The sequence below is a fragment of the Triticum urartu genome, chromosome 2A (genome assembly GCF_056163025.1).
Source record: "Triticum urartu cultivar PI428250 chromosome 2A, HENAU_Tu73, whole genome shotgun sequence".
NCBI classification, from domain to species: Eukaryota; Viridiplantae; Streptophyta; class Magnoliopsida; order Poales; family Poaceae; genus Triticum; species Triticum urartu.
The window spans coordinates 696,284,928-696,298,116 of record NC_141874.1 but is presented as its reverse complement, the minus strand read 5'-3'; the positions used below and the strand labels follow the sequence as shown (position 1 = coordinate 696,298,116).

The following is a 13,189-nucleotide window of genomic DNA, read 5'->3' as shown; positions in this document are numbered from 1 at the left end:
ATTGTTACAACATTTACAGTTGTGTGTCTAGTGGTGGGCTTGCAACTGGCAGACAACCCCCTCCAGCCCTAGTCACAGTCACATCGTAGTCAATGCAATTACAATCAGGTTACAACATCTTTAGTTGCATGTCTAGTGTTGGACATGCAACTGTCGAACAACCCCCTCTAGTCCCCAGTTGAGGTTGTAGTGGCCATACAAGTTGCGGATGCGTTACAACACTTACGTTTTCGTGTCTAGTGGTGAACATGCAACAGGCCCAACAATCCCCTATGCCCCAGTTGCAGTCCCATTGTGGTACATACAGTTGCAGTCTACAACGCTTCCAGTTACGTGTCTAATGGTAGACATGCAACTCCACAACAACCCGACTTGAAAACTTGCAGTTGCCCCAGTTAAGAACTTGCAGTTGTAAATTCCCTTTATAAACATGTTGTTACGACCCAAATTCAAAACTAGTTCGGTATGTAACAAAACTAAATCTCATCTAAGTAAGAATTATATATCCTTAGACGACACAAAAAAGTCCATGAGTCCAAAGTGTTTCCCGTGAGTTGATCGAGCCAATTGAGCTATAGGTAAATGATTGTGATGTGTCTGCAATGATTAATTTGTAGGAGCCAAGCCTCCTCCCTCCAAAAGCCTAGGGTTTCTCCGACTCCCACCGACGTTGGTGCCGATCCGCCTCGTCTTCGGTGGCCTTAGGGCCATGATAGCGTGGTGGATCTCGGCCCTTGCCGGCGGGAGGGCTCCGTTTTTAGATGTTCCTTCAAGTTTTATGAGAGTTTGTGTCCTGCTCGGGATTACGAGACGGCGACGGCTCCTTCTAGTGCTTGTAGTCGTCGCTAGGTGGTCTACGGACCTGCATGTATTTTTTTACTTCCGATGGTCTTTGTGCTACCTTGATAGTTGATGAATAGACCGAAAGTTTTTCTTGAAAAAATAAATAAAAATAAACAAAAGTAAAATAAATCGCCATTGTCAAAAAGGAAATGAGAGAGGATGGGAGGAAGCAACAACTAAAACAGCTCGTCCTGCAGACAAAACAAAGACATACTCTCTTTTTTTTTGCGAGGAAAAAAAATTCCAGTCCAACATGGCAACATCCAAGCGACAAACAAATTGTAGATAAACAGGCAGCCTGAGTCGCTGGACAAGCCTATGACAACAAACAAGCAGATTTAAAAAAAACACGAAGGCATTGTAACCGGATGGTCACATCACATGTAAATGAGACATAACTAAAACTTAGCTAACTGAGTAGCAAAACTCTTTTTTTTCGCTGTCAAGCTCGATGGAGCTCAAAAAATATGTTGCTTGTAATCAATGTTTACGCTGTTCTTTTCAAAGGACGACATCCTGCCTGCGTCGGCACTGACGCACGCACGCACACATCACGCCACTGACCGGTGTGTGTGCTGGCTTGGCTTCTGTTTGAAGAATGGTTATTGTATTCACCCGAAAAAAATAAAATGATTATTGTATCCTTGAGATCATGTAATGACAACCGATTACGATCGCCATCCGGTCACTGATCGGTCATATTTTTTTGACCTAGACGGAAGCTTAAAACGGCCTCAAATGCCCTGACTGATTGGTACCCCTTATATCCAGCCCAAATATGGGGTGGATATGAGGGCGCCCAGGCATGCCCGTCACGTCGGACCGACGAAGGGTCCTAGTCAAAAACTCCCTGAAACCAGGCGGTCCGAAGCTCGTCTCCTCCGTCGGATTGGTAGCGCCACGTGGCGCAGCTTCAACGGGCCGCATAGTGCCTAGCCCGGCTATTTAAGTCGACCGGCAGCACTGAAACCCTACCATCAATCCACATTTTCCTTCTCCTGTCCGCCGCCACCGCCGCCACTCTCCACTCCACCCGTCCGTCTAGTAGCCATGCCCCCACGCCACCGGGTGAGGAGCGAGCCATTTCCGACGCCGGAGCGCCAGGTCGAGCTCCTTGAGCAAATCCGGGCTAGGCGCGAAGCCCGGATCATCGCGGGGCTACCTCTGGATGCAGTGGGTCCGGAGTAGAAGTTGGAGGGGGAGTGGAGGAGGAGGGGGAGGAGAAGGAGGATGTGAGGGACACTGGCGATGGGGATCTGCAGGCGGAGCAGCTGGCCATCCTCGATTCTCTTCTGTTGGAGTTAGCTGCATAGGCCAGACGCCATCGCCGGCAGGAGATGGAGGCGCAGCAGGCCACGGAGGAGGCAGAGATGCTCGCCTACATGGATGAGGTCAAGCAGGAGGAGGATGAGCTGGAGCCCTCCTACCCGCCCGTCCAGCCAGCGCCCGACACCGTTGTCGTGGACATCTCCGATAACGAAGAGTGGCTAGGGTAGTATATAGATGTAGTAGGTAGGATTTCTTTTGCATGCTTTGTTTGGATGTAAAAAATAAAATATGAGAGAGGCGGATGGAAAATGACTAATTTGAGACTGACCGGTCACTACCTGTGGATACGCCCAGTCACGTTAGCGGGTGTTTGAAGGACCAGATTTACAAAGTCTGGTCGTAGATGCTCTAACTTTGATGTGCAAGTGATATCTTCGCCTCCATAGTTAGGAGTTCTACCTCAAGAGGTTGTCTACCATACTTATCTAGTTGGCATATTATATTGGGTATACTTTTTTGTGCCATTACCTATCTCAGGTGAATGGTGTACTAGTAGTAACCTGCATTTGTTACTGCTAGTGTAGCACATCATTTCGCAAAAATATAATCGCACAAAAAGTACCACAGTGGTGTGGCTTAAACATATCCCACTTTGTATTGACGATCTAGTGCCTCGTGATTGTAACTCTATAAATCTTGAATAAAACTCCATTTTCCCTGGGAAAAACCCCACAATTGTTGATCTCGGTTTTTGGTAGAACATCCGACTTGTATACATGTCTTCTAAACATTTTCAAGATCATGAAGACTAAATCTGGGAATTCGTCGCACCGGGCTTTGTCGAGCCCGACTTCAAAAACCCAAGCCCGGCCCAGCCCGAAACACATGAACAGTGAGCTAATTCCTCATATTTTATAGTCCCGTTGCAATGCATGAGTATTGTGCTAGCATTATAAAATGGTTTTCATGTATAAAAGAATGCATTGAGTATTTAGAAAATATTTAGTGTGTATTTTCATAGTGTTGATTGTATACTAAAAATGTTGACCATGTATTAATAAATTTTAATTGTGTATTTTAAAAAGTTCATTGCGTTTAAAAAAATATTATGATGTGTGAAAAAATTAATACTGTATTTCAGAGATGTTAACCATCTACTAAAAATATTCAACGCATATTTTAAAAAATTTACCATGTATTTTACAAAAATGTTCATCCAATATTTTTAAATGTTCATCCTGTAGTAAAAAATGCTCGTCATGTATATAAAACCATGTATTAAAAATCGTTTAGCATATATTTAAACTCTGTTCATCGTGTAATATGAAAACATTTATCATGTAGGGTTAATTATCCTTTTGCCCTCAATGGTGTCCATGTGCTCAGTTTTGCCCTCAGATGGGAATTGTGCTCAGTTTTCCCCTAGTCCATGCACAGCAACTATGACGAGGCCAAACGGCCATATTTGAGTCCATTCCGTCTGCCAGCGTTAGTGGTTGTGGGTCCAGAGCTTACACGTGAGACCGCGTGGACGCGGGTCCGGAGCTAACATGTAGGCCCGTGCAACTAAATTCCCAAATCATTCGTAGGATTCTAGCTCACTCTGCCCATCCGCCGACCGGCTGTCCTGCATCGCGGCCGCCTCCACCTGCGCCGCGGCCAGCACCTGCCCCGCCACCAGCTGCACGGCCTGCTCCGCCGCTACCGTCCTGTGCCTATGCTCCACGGCTACCTGCGACGCCCACCACCTTCCTGCGACACCACGGGTGGGGCGGCCGCCACCTGCTCGACCCGCGGCGCGGCCTCCTTTCATGCGCCCGGCCGGAACACTCATAGGTGGGGGGAGGGGGGCTGCTGGATCTATTTGAACTAGGAGGAAGAACCCTAGGGCGAAATGGCGAGTAGCGACGACCCCGGAGTATTTGGCGAGGCAGACATCAGGCCGGAGATCCGCCGCGTCCACGACTGGGTTCCCGAGGGGTAAGTCTCGCCTCTTGTTTAGATTGAGCTTAGTTGTGCATTTGAACACTCGATTCGAGTAGGTTTGCTCAATTAGTGTGCTCATTGTGTCTCCGTTTTTCGCCGGTTAGGATGGAGTTGCGGTTTGCTTTCATGGTGCACATTAGAAGGGACCGGTACATGTTCGATGCAAAGGATAAGAAGAAATACCAAGGAGGTTTTGATTATCGGTTGCCAATGGCTAGTAATTGGAGTTTTAGACAATTTGGGGAGGTAATTTGTAGCCAATATCCTTGGGGTTTGCTTGATGAAGTGGTATACAAATACTATGATGGGGAAAAGAAATGGGTGACAGTTAGTAATGATGAAGAGCTAGCTACCATGTTTCTTAGCCATAAAGAGAAAGATAATTTTCATGTGAGGCTGCAAGTTGATGTGCTTGAGCAGGCATTTGGACCTAGGATGCCGGGTGCAACATCTCGGGGAGAACCAAGTCGTCATAATGGCATCTCTAGCCAGAACAGTTTGGTTGGTGCACGGCGACGTGGTGGCTCGACAAGTGTGGGCAACAGCAGTAGGGTCCCCCTTGAAGTGGAGCCTGATGACTACAATTCTGGGGTTGATGAAGAGAAGCTATATTCTGATGTTATTCAGAATTTATGACGGGCACCTCGGGCTGAAAACCAAGATGAGGCTCACAATGCAGTTCGTGTGGATGATGACGCGGTGGGTGAGGACGAAGACCTTGCAGCTGTTGAATGGGACCCTTTGAACCCTTATATGGAAGAAGGTACAGTTTTTGCATCCATGAATGAGTGTAGAAATGCACTTGTGACATACTGCATCAAGGTAGAACGTACTTTCAAAGTTGACAAGAGTGATCAAGTACGTTACAGAGTGCACTGTCCGACTGAGGGTTGTCCATGGAGGCTGCTTGCATCTAAAATGCGAAATAGCACTAATGTTCAGGTCAAAGTGAACCCTTTTAAGCACACATGCCAGGAATCAACCCTTAGGAAGGATACAATCCGTAGAGCCAAGTCAAGATGGGTGGCAGAAGAAGTAAAGAAGTGGGTGAAAGAAAACCAGCAAGTGGGTCCAAAGGAATTGCAGAAGAACATCAAAGATAAGTTCAAGATAGATTTACCATACATGAGGTTGTTCAATGGTAAACAACATGCTATGGATTCTATTTATGGTAACTGGCAGGAAAGTTTTCAATTGTTGTATTCATTCAAAGGTGAAGTGGAGAGGAGAAGCCTAGGTGGTATTGTAGATATTGATCACCACACCGTGGAGTACACATTCAGGGGAGTGACAAAGACGAAGGAATGCTTTAGGAGGGTTTTTGTCTGCTTTGAGGCTTGTCGCCGGGGTTTTTTGGCAGGCTGCCGGCCTTATTTGGCTATTGATGTCACTTTTCTCACAGGGAGGTTTAAAGGACAGTTAGTAGCAGCTTGTGCAGTTGATGCACACAGTTTTGTATTTCTGGTTGCCTACGGTGTGCTGGAGACAGAGTCTGAGGAGAGCTGGACTTGGTTTTTGCATAATCTGCGCCGGGCTATTGCACATCCCAATGGGTTGGTCATTCATATAGATGGCTGCAAAGGTTTAGAAGTGGTCGTGGACAATGTGTTCCTTGGAGTAGAGTATAGGGAATGCATGCGTCACCTTGCTGCAAATTTCATGAAGAAATTCAAAGGAAAGGTGTATACCGACAATTTATGGCCAGCATCTTTGACTTGCAGTGTGAAGAAGCACAACTACCACTTGAGGCAGTTATACATGAATCCCAAAGTGAAAGAATACTTGGAAACACACCACTCCAAGTTATGGGCCAGAAGACAATTCAGTAAAGTGAGCAAAGTTGAATATGTGCACAATAATCTAGCAGAGTCTTTCAACTCAACGATCCGGAAACTAAAGGATCATTATGTGGTGGATTTGCTTGACAGGATAAGGATAGAATACATGCAGAAATTTCATTATCATGCAGGAATAGCCGAGGCAAAATTCATGGGCCACATTATCATCCCTGCCGTGATGAATGAATTGAAGCAGAAGACAATAGGCTTGGAAATGAACATGGCTCTTTGCTCGGGTACCACAACAGAGATATCATATTTGGATAAAGAGAAGAGGGAATGGAGATATCCAGTGGATTTAGAAGTTAGAACTTGCAGTTGTAGGCAATGGCAGATAACTGGGTTGCCATGCATTCATGCCTTGTTTTTCATCACTTCTCTCCCAGGTCCAGCAGGGAACATACATCAGTATGTACATGATTACTACTCTGTTGCAAGGTTCAAAGCCATATATGCTTATGCCTTGCCTGCTATGGAGGGAAAACAACAATGGGACATGGTGGACCCTGGATTCAAGCTTTGCGCTCCAGTTCTGAAGAGAGCAGCAGGTAGACCAAGGAAGAGTCGAATCAGACCTCGCAGCGAAGGAGCTGGACTTGGAGCGACGAAGCGTAAGTGCACAAGGTGTGGTGGGTCTGGTCATTTCGGTAAGTATTGTGATAGCACAGTAGATCCGGCGTTTGGAGAGAGTTTCGATGAAGGCTTCGATGAAAATGTTGGTCAGCAGCCGGTTGCCTCAACAGATGATGAAAATGATGGTCAACAGTCGGTTGCACCAGATGAGGATTTTGACGAGGTTCCAAATGATGATGGTCAACAGCCGCATGATTTTGACGATGATCCAAAATATCCTCAAAATAATGATTCAAGTGAGGCTCCAAATGGTGATCCAAGTGAGGCTCCAAATAGTGATCATGGTGATCCAAGTGAGGCTCCAAATGGTGATCATGGTGATCCAAGTGAGGCTCTAAATGACGATCTAAGTGCAGCTCCAAATGGTGACCAACCTTCTGTTGTTGTGAGTTCTGCTAGGTATGTAAATCTTGCAAGGGTCAAATACTATTGTACATTTATCACTTGACATGATCTCATTACCTTTTATGTTTTGCACAGCTCTATGATAGGTTTGAAGAAGACGCGCAAGGTACCGACAACCAAGAGGAGAAGAGAAGAAGCAATGAGCACAAGGTGCACGAGGAGGAAAGTGATGGCAAGAAGCTCAAGGAACAGACAGAAGCCCCAACGCTATATATGAATAATTATGAAACATTATGAATAAAGGATGATGTTGTATTATGAAACATTTATCACTTGACATATTGTATTTTTGTTGGGTGATGTTGGACCTATGTTAGAAGTATGTTTGCCAGGATGTTTAAATCTGTTGGATGATGTTTGAATGAGCACATGGTTTTTTCCTTTTTTTTGATTTTTTGAATTTTGTTTTTCTCATTTGAATTCTGATCAAACCTAACTTTGACCAAGATTTAAACAAGTCTAAAACATCAAAATGAAAAATTAAGCCTGGATCCTTCTTAGTCAATCCAAAATGAAGATGTGGTGAGGTTTCTGAAATTTTCATGAAAAATGTGCTAAAAAGAGGGGTCCAAAGGTAGGGTAAACGACCTCATTTGTAAGCAAGGTTTTTTTTGACCTTGTCTAAATCAGCCAAATTACTTTCCTACACATATATTCTATATATACAGACTATGTGCGCTGGTTTTTTTTCATTTTTTTTATTTTTTAATTTGTTTTGCTCATTTGAATTTTAGTCAAACTTAACTTTGACCAAGATTTAAACAAGTGTAAAACATCAAAATGAAAAATTAAGCCTGGATCCTTCTTAGTTACTCCAAAATGAAGCTGTGGTGAGTTTTTTGAATTTTTCATGTTCATTTCCCCAAAACACTTCTCTTCACTTCATACAAGAGAGTTTGAGATACTCGAGATATCACACAATACACATGAACTTATTGTTTAAATGTATGTAAACCTTGTTTATCAACTTAAATTGTTAGTATATGACATAAGAAAACTATGTGCGCGGGTTTTTATTTTTCTGATTTTTATTTAATTTATTATGCTCATTTGAAATATGGTCAAACATAGCTTTGACTGCTCCAAACCCCTCACAAACCCCCGCTAAACCTAGCGCTGAACAAGGACCGTTCATCTAACCCTAGCGGCGATTAAGGGCCGTCGATCTAACCCTTCTAGAAGGAATCTGTGGGGAGGAGGGGGGCGATCCACGAGATGCAATCTGATTGGCTGGGAAATTATTTTTTTAATAAATACCGGGCGCGCTGGATGGACCGTTGGGCCGTCTCGTTGTCTGGGCCTGAGACCGCAGTAAATAGCCCGTCTCAGCCTTTCCAGGCCTTGCATGCATGGGAGGAGGCGATGTGGGTTTGCATGCGTGGGAGGCGGCGACGTGCATGCATGCGAGCGAGGCGAGCGAGGCGCGCTAGGCGAGCTAGGCTAGTGAGGCGAGCTAGGTGGTTCAGGACAGTGAGACAGATGAACCGCCCGGCCAAAAAGCTATGTAGTGATTCAGATGCACGCATGAACCCATGCATCGTTTCCGTGCAAAAATTTAAGAGTGCAAAACGTAACGGATACACACACGCGCCCGGATTCACACACGCACCATTCTCATCCTTTCTCTCTTCCTCTCCCACCCACATGCCTATAAATGGGGTGCCTCTCTTCCTCTCCCACTGTCGGTGTCAAAACCGGCGGATCTCGGGTAGGGGGTCCCGAACTGTGCGTCTAGGCCGGATGGTAACAGGAGGCAAGGAACACGATGTTTTACCCAGGTTCGGGCCCTCTTGATGGAGGTAAAACCCTACGTCTTGCTTGATTAATATTGATGATATGAGTAGTACAAGAGTAGATCTACCACGAGATCAAGGAGGCTAAACCCTAGAAGCTAGCCTATGGTATGATTGTTGTATGATGAAGTTGTCCTACGGACTAAAACCCTCCGGTTTATATAGACACCGGAGAGGGTTAGGGTTACACAAAGTCGGTTACAATGGTAGGAGATCTTGAATATCCGCATCGCCAAGCTTGCCTTCCACGCCAAGGAAAGTCCCATCCGGACACGGGATGAAGTCTTCAATCTTGTATCTTCATAGTCCTAGAGTTCGGCTGAAGGTATAGTCCGGCTACCCGAACACCCCCTAATCCAGGACTCCCTCAGTAGCCCCTGAACCAGGCTTCAATGACGACGAGTCCGACGCGTAGATTGTCTTCGACATTGCAAGACGGGTTCCTCCTCCAAATTCTTCATAAAAGTTTGTAAACACCAAGAGTAGTGTCCGGCTCAGCAAAATAAGTTTCGACGTATTGCCACAGAGAGAATAATATTAACACAGCAGCGTGACATCACACTACGGCCAAGCCTTTATTCGAATCATTTTCACTTTTCCACCTCAGCGTGTTTTGCGAGGCGGTTTCCTTGGCACGTCTTGTCAAAGCAGAGATCGTGTCCCCCATTTACGAGATTCTCATCAATACGGACATGGGTAACCCAACCGCGCCATTTATCACGGCACTTGGGAGGCAAGCGAGTTTTAATAGGATGGTGGGGACGCATAGTCGCATCCGCTCATATAAGGGGATAAGGATCCACCTTTTTACCTACGCCTTCTTCCTCCTTTGCCTATCCATCTTCTGCGCACCCGAGCTCCAGCGCCCAAGCCCGCACTTCCTACCTCAACCTTCTCCAACAATGTCCGGAGCAGGAGGCAAGTGGATGGTCTCCTCCGTCACGGAGGGCCATGTCAAAAGGCTAAGGAAGGCCGGATACCTGTCCAAAGACATCGCACCGGCTTCCTGAGGAGGGGCAGCTTCTCCCCACCCCAAGGCCCCATGAGAGGGTAGTATTTCTTCCCCACTTCCTCCGCGGACTGGGTTTTCCTCTCCACCCATTTGTCCGCGGGCTCATGTTCTACTATGGCCTAGATTTCCACGATCTGGCCCCAAACTTCATCCTCAATATCTCGGTGTTTATCGTCGTGTGCGAGGCTTTCCTCTGTATCCGCCCCCATTTCGGCCTCTGGCTCAAGACCTTCAACATCAAGCCAAAGGTGGTGCGCGGCAACCAGGTGGAGTGCGGAGGTGCCATGGCGGGCAAAATAGCCAACGTCCTATGGCTCGAGGGCTCCTTTATGGATACCTTGAAGGGGTGGCAGTCAGGGTGGTTTTACATCACCGAGCCACGCGATCCGAAGTGGATCGCGGCCCCTGAATTCCGATCCGGACCCCCTACGCGGCTCACGTCCTGGAAGGAGACGGGCTTGTCGTGGGGCGACGAAGAAGAGGTGACCGGACTGCAAAAATGCATCCAGTCCCTGGTGAACAAGCAGCTCAAGCTTGTCAACGTAGTCCAGGTCATGCTCGTCCGCCGGATCCTTCCGTGTCAAGAACGGGACTTCAATTTGTGGGAGTTCAACCCGGCGTAGCACCGAACTTTGAGCAGGCTCTTCGACACGACGCACGAAGATGTCTGGAAGGGGCTAACCAAAGGCGCCGAGGCTCCCACATCCGCCTCCGAAGACTGCGGATTCAGCTCGCAACGTCCTGCTGGCGAGGTAAAATATTTTCATCTTTTACAGGATGTTAAGTTTTCTTCATAGTTTGACTCTATGCGGGATCTAAACTCCCTCACCTTTGACAGGATTGGCAGGCGAAGTCCGGACTGATTAACTATCCAGCTCCCTTGCCCGAAGACCCAGCCCCTGCTCTCCTAGTGAAGCTGCTGGTTCCGGCACCTTATGTGGTGCCGGAGAAGAAGGCCAAGAAGAAGAAGGCCACGAGGACTCGAAAGAGTTCCCGGCATATGGTGGTGTCGGACTCGTCGTCCGATGAGTCTGAGACGCACTCCTCCCGTGAAGACGAGGAGGAGGAAGAAGAGACCTCTCCCCCTCCAGCGGGGGGAGGAAAGAAGAGGAAGGCCGCCCTAGTAGGGGGGCCGAAGGGTCCAAGAAGAGGAAAACCCCTCCGCCGGACTACGCCCCCGACACCGACGAGGACGAAGAGGAGTGGCCGGACAGGGCCAAGCGTCCGGCGAAATCGTAAGTGTTCGGATACCAGAGTAACTCATGATATTCCTTTTGTTGCACAGCTTTCCCTAATGTCGAATATAATCATGCAGCCCGCCCAAGGACGGGCTCGACGAGTCGTCGAGCGGTTCCCTGGACTCATCGGACGTGAATTCAGTTCTGCCCGCTGCCTCCCCCTGTGCTGCGGATGACGTCGAAGTGGCGTCGCGACACGCTCCGGGGCAAGAGGAGGTGGTCCAGGAGGAGCCGCGAGGCGACCTCCCGGACTCCAGGAGTAAAGGGGACAAGACCCCCCAGGGCTCCAAGTCCGGCTTTAAGCCGGACACCGCGCGGGAATCATCAATGGTTCCGGACCGCGGCAGGCGAACTCCTGCCAAGAGGAGCAAGCCTATTGAGCCGGTGTCCTTCACCCAACCGGAGGCGCCGGACAATCTGCTGGAGGTGCTTAAGGGCGCCTCCATCGACGAGGAGCACCGTACCATTATGAGGACGGTGGTCCAGAAGGTTTAGTCCGCCAAAAGTGGACTGACTGAAGCTTGTGCTAGCCTTCTAACAGGCTTCGAGGTAAGTAAAAATATGTAAAAATATTACCGAATAACAGTAGCCCCTGATGCTCTGTTTGGCGTTCGGAAAGAAAAGCCGAATAGAGGATCTATTAAATATCGCAGGAGTCTAACTAAAAAGGAGTCATATACGTATGCAGGCTTCACTGCTGGCCACCGCCGCACAGACTACGGAGGTGGATGCCCTGAAGCAGGGCCTCGAGCGGACCGAGCAAGAGCTCGGCCTTGCCAAACGGCAGCTCGAGGAGAAAGAAGGTAAGAGATACCTTATAGAAAAAATGCCTATAAGAAGACACAATTGCAAAAAATGACAGGAGTATACTGCTTATTGTAGGGGCCACAGCTGAGGTGGCGACCCTCAAGCAGGCGCTGTCCGAGGCCAAGAAGAGAGCGGCCACAGAGTGCACCGAGCGGGAGAAATTTGAGGCGCAGGTCGGCGAGGTGCAGCAAGAGCTTCAGGCTCTCATGAAAAAACATGAGAGTTTGGAGCTCGACTTGAAGACGCGAGCGTCCGAGCTTGCTGCGGCCCTTAAAACTGCCAAATCTGCCAAGGCCGAAGCCCAGAAGTCCCTCCAGGAATTGGATGCGGTGAAAAAGATAGCGGCGGGTAAGGCATTCTCTATGCAAAGCAGGCATATAAAAGTAAACTACTTGTTACTTACCCGAATCCGGAGCTCTCCAGGGGCATTCGCAGATCTTCCTCGCAGCGTATCCGATGCCGCCGCATTCTACCGAGTCGAGGAAGGCAGCTCGACGGAGAAGGTGTTCTGGTCTCAGTACGCTGAGGCCGGACACCCTGTGCCCTTGAGCGACCAGCTGAAGCAGCTGGTCGAGCTCCACAAGGCGGCCGAACAGGCCCTTAAGGGCTTCATAGTTCGGCTGTGGCCTGGAGAGGCCCTGCCTGGGAGCTACTTTGGACTGGTGCGGCGGCTGGTGGAGGCTTGTCCAAGGCTCGAGGTCATCAAGCGCTCCGTCTGCATCGAAGGTGCCCGTAGGGCTCTTGCCCGTGCAAAGGTGCACTGGGGAAAGCTGGACGGTGAGAAGCTTGTGAGGGACGGGCCGCCGCCGGGGAAGGAGCATCGCAAGCCCGAGAACTATTACAAGGATGTTTTGGCTGGCGCCCGCCTTATGGCGGATGAATGTACCATGGATGTAATTTTTGAATGAACTCGCTTGTGTTATCCTGTGCGCTGAAAACTTGTTCATATGCGCTAAGCAATGCTTGAATTTAAAATATTACTTTCTGTGCGGCCGTTTATCAAAAAATTGAGAGATGGCCAATCGTCGGCTTCTGCCCCCATGCCACTAGTGCTGGGGTGTTCGGGATAAACCTGAGCACTCTTTTTCCCATGATTGGGTCCGTCGAGGGAGGCGCTCAGCACAACGAACAAGGCAATCGGACTATAATGCTTGAACACTCTCACTTAGCCATAGAACTCTATAATTTTAAATTTTGGCGAAGCCCCTAGTATTCGGAAGACCGAGTTCGGGGCGCTATCCACGCCTTGGCCGGACAAAGCCGGTTCCTCGCTCGAAGCGGCATAAGCCTTTAAGGACTCGAAAAACCTCTCGAACAGCGACCGGTCTCTCGCCTCATCATGACAGTCGGTTTTAGCTTTCTCTA

General features: G+C 48.2%; 1 protein-coding gene across 1 annotated transcript; it reads left to right on the top strand.

The window, feature by feature from the left end:
• The first annotated feature begins 4,878 nt into the window (after positions 1–4,878).
• Positions 4,879–7,211, top strand: LOC147986872 (uncharacterized). The gene is made up of 4 exons (XM_087542181.1): positions 4,879–4,956; positions 5,041–6,805; positions 6,926–6,954; positions 7,050–7,211. The coding sequence occupies exons 1-4, from the start codon at positions 4,879–4,881 to the stop codon at positions 7,209–7,211; spliced, it is 2,034 nt and encodes a 677-aa protein (XP_087398307.1).
• The last annotated feature ends 5,978 nt before the right edge of the window (positions 7,212–13,189 follow it).

Excerpts from the sequence above, each read along its gene's own strand:
- LOC147986872 (XM_087542181.1), top strand. The coding sequence starts at position 4,879 with ATGAATGAGTGTAGAAATGCACTTGTGACATACTGCATCAAGGTAGAA. Across the intron at positions 4,957-5,040 it reads AAGTTGACAAGAGTGATCAA|GTCAAAGTGAACCCTTTTAA; the intron begins GTACGTTACAGA and ends ACTAATGTTCAG. Across the intron at positions 6,955-7,049 it reads GTGACCAACCTTCTGTTGTT|CTCTATGATAGGTTTGAAGA; the intron begins GTGAGTTCTGCT and ends TGTTTTGCACAG.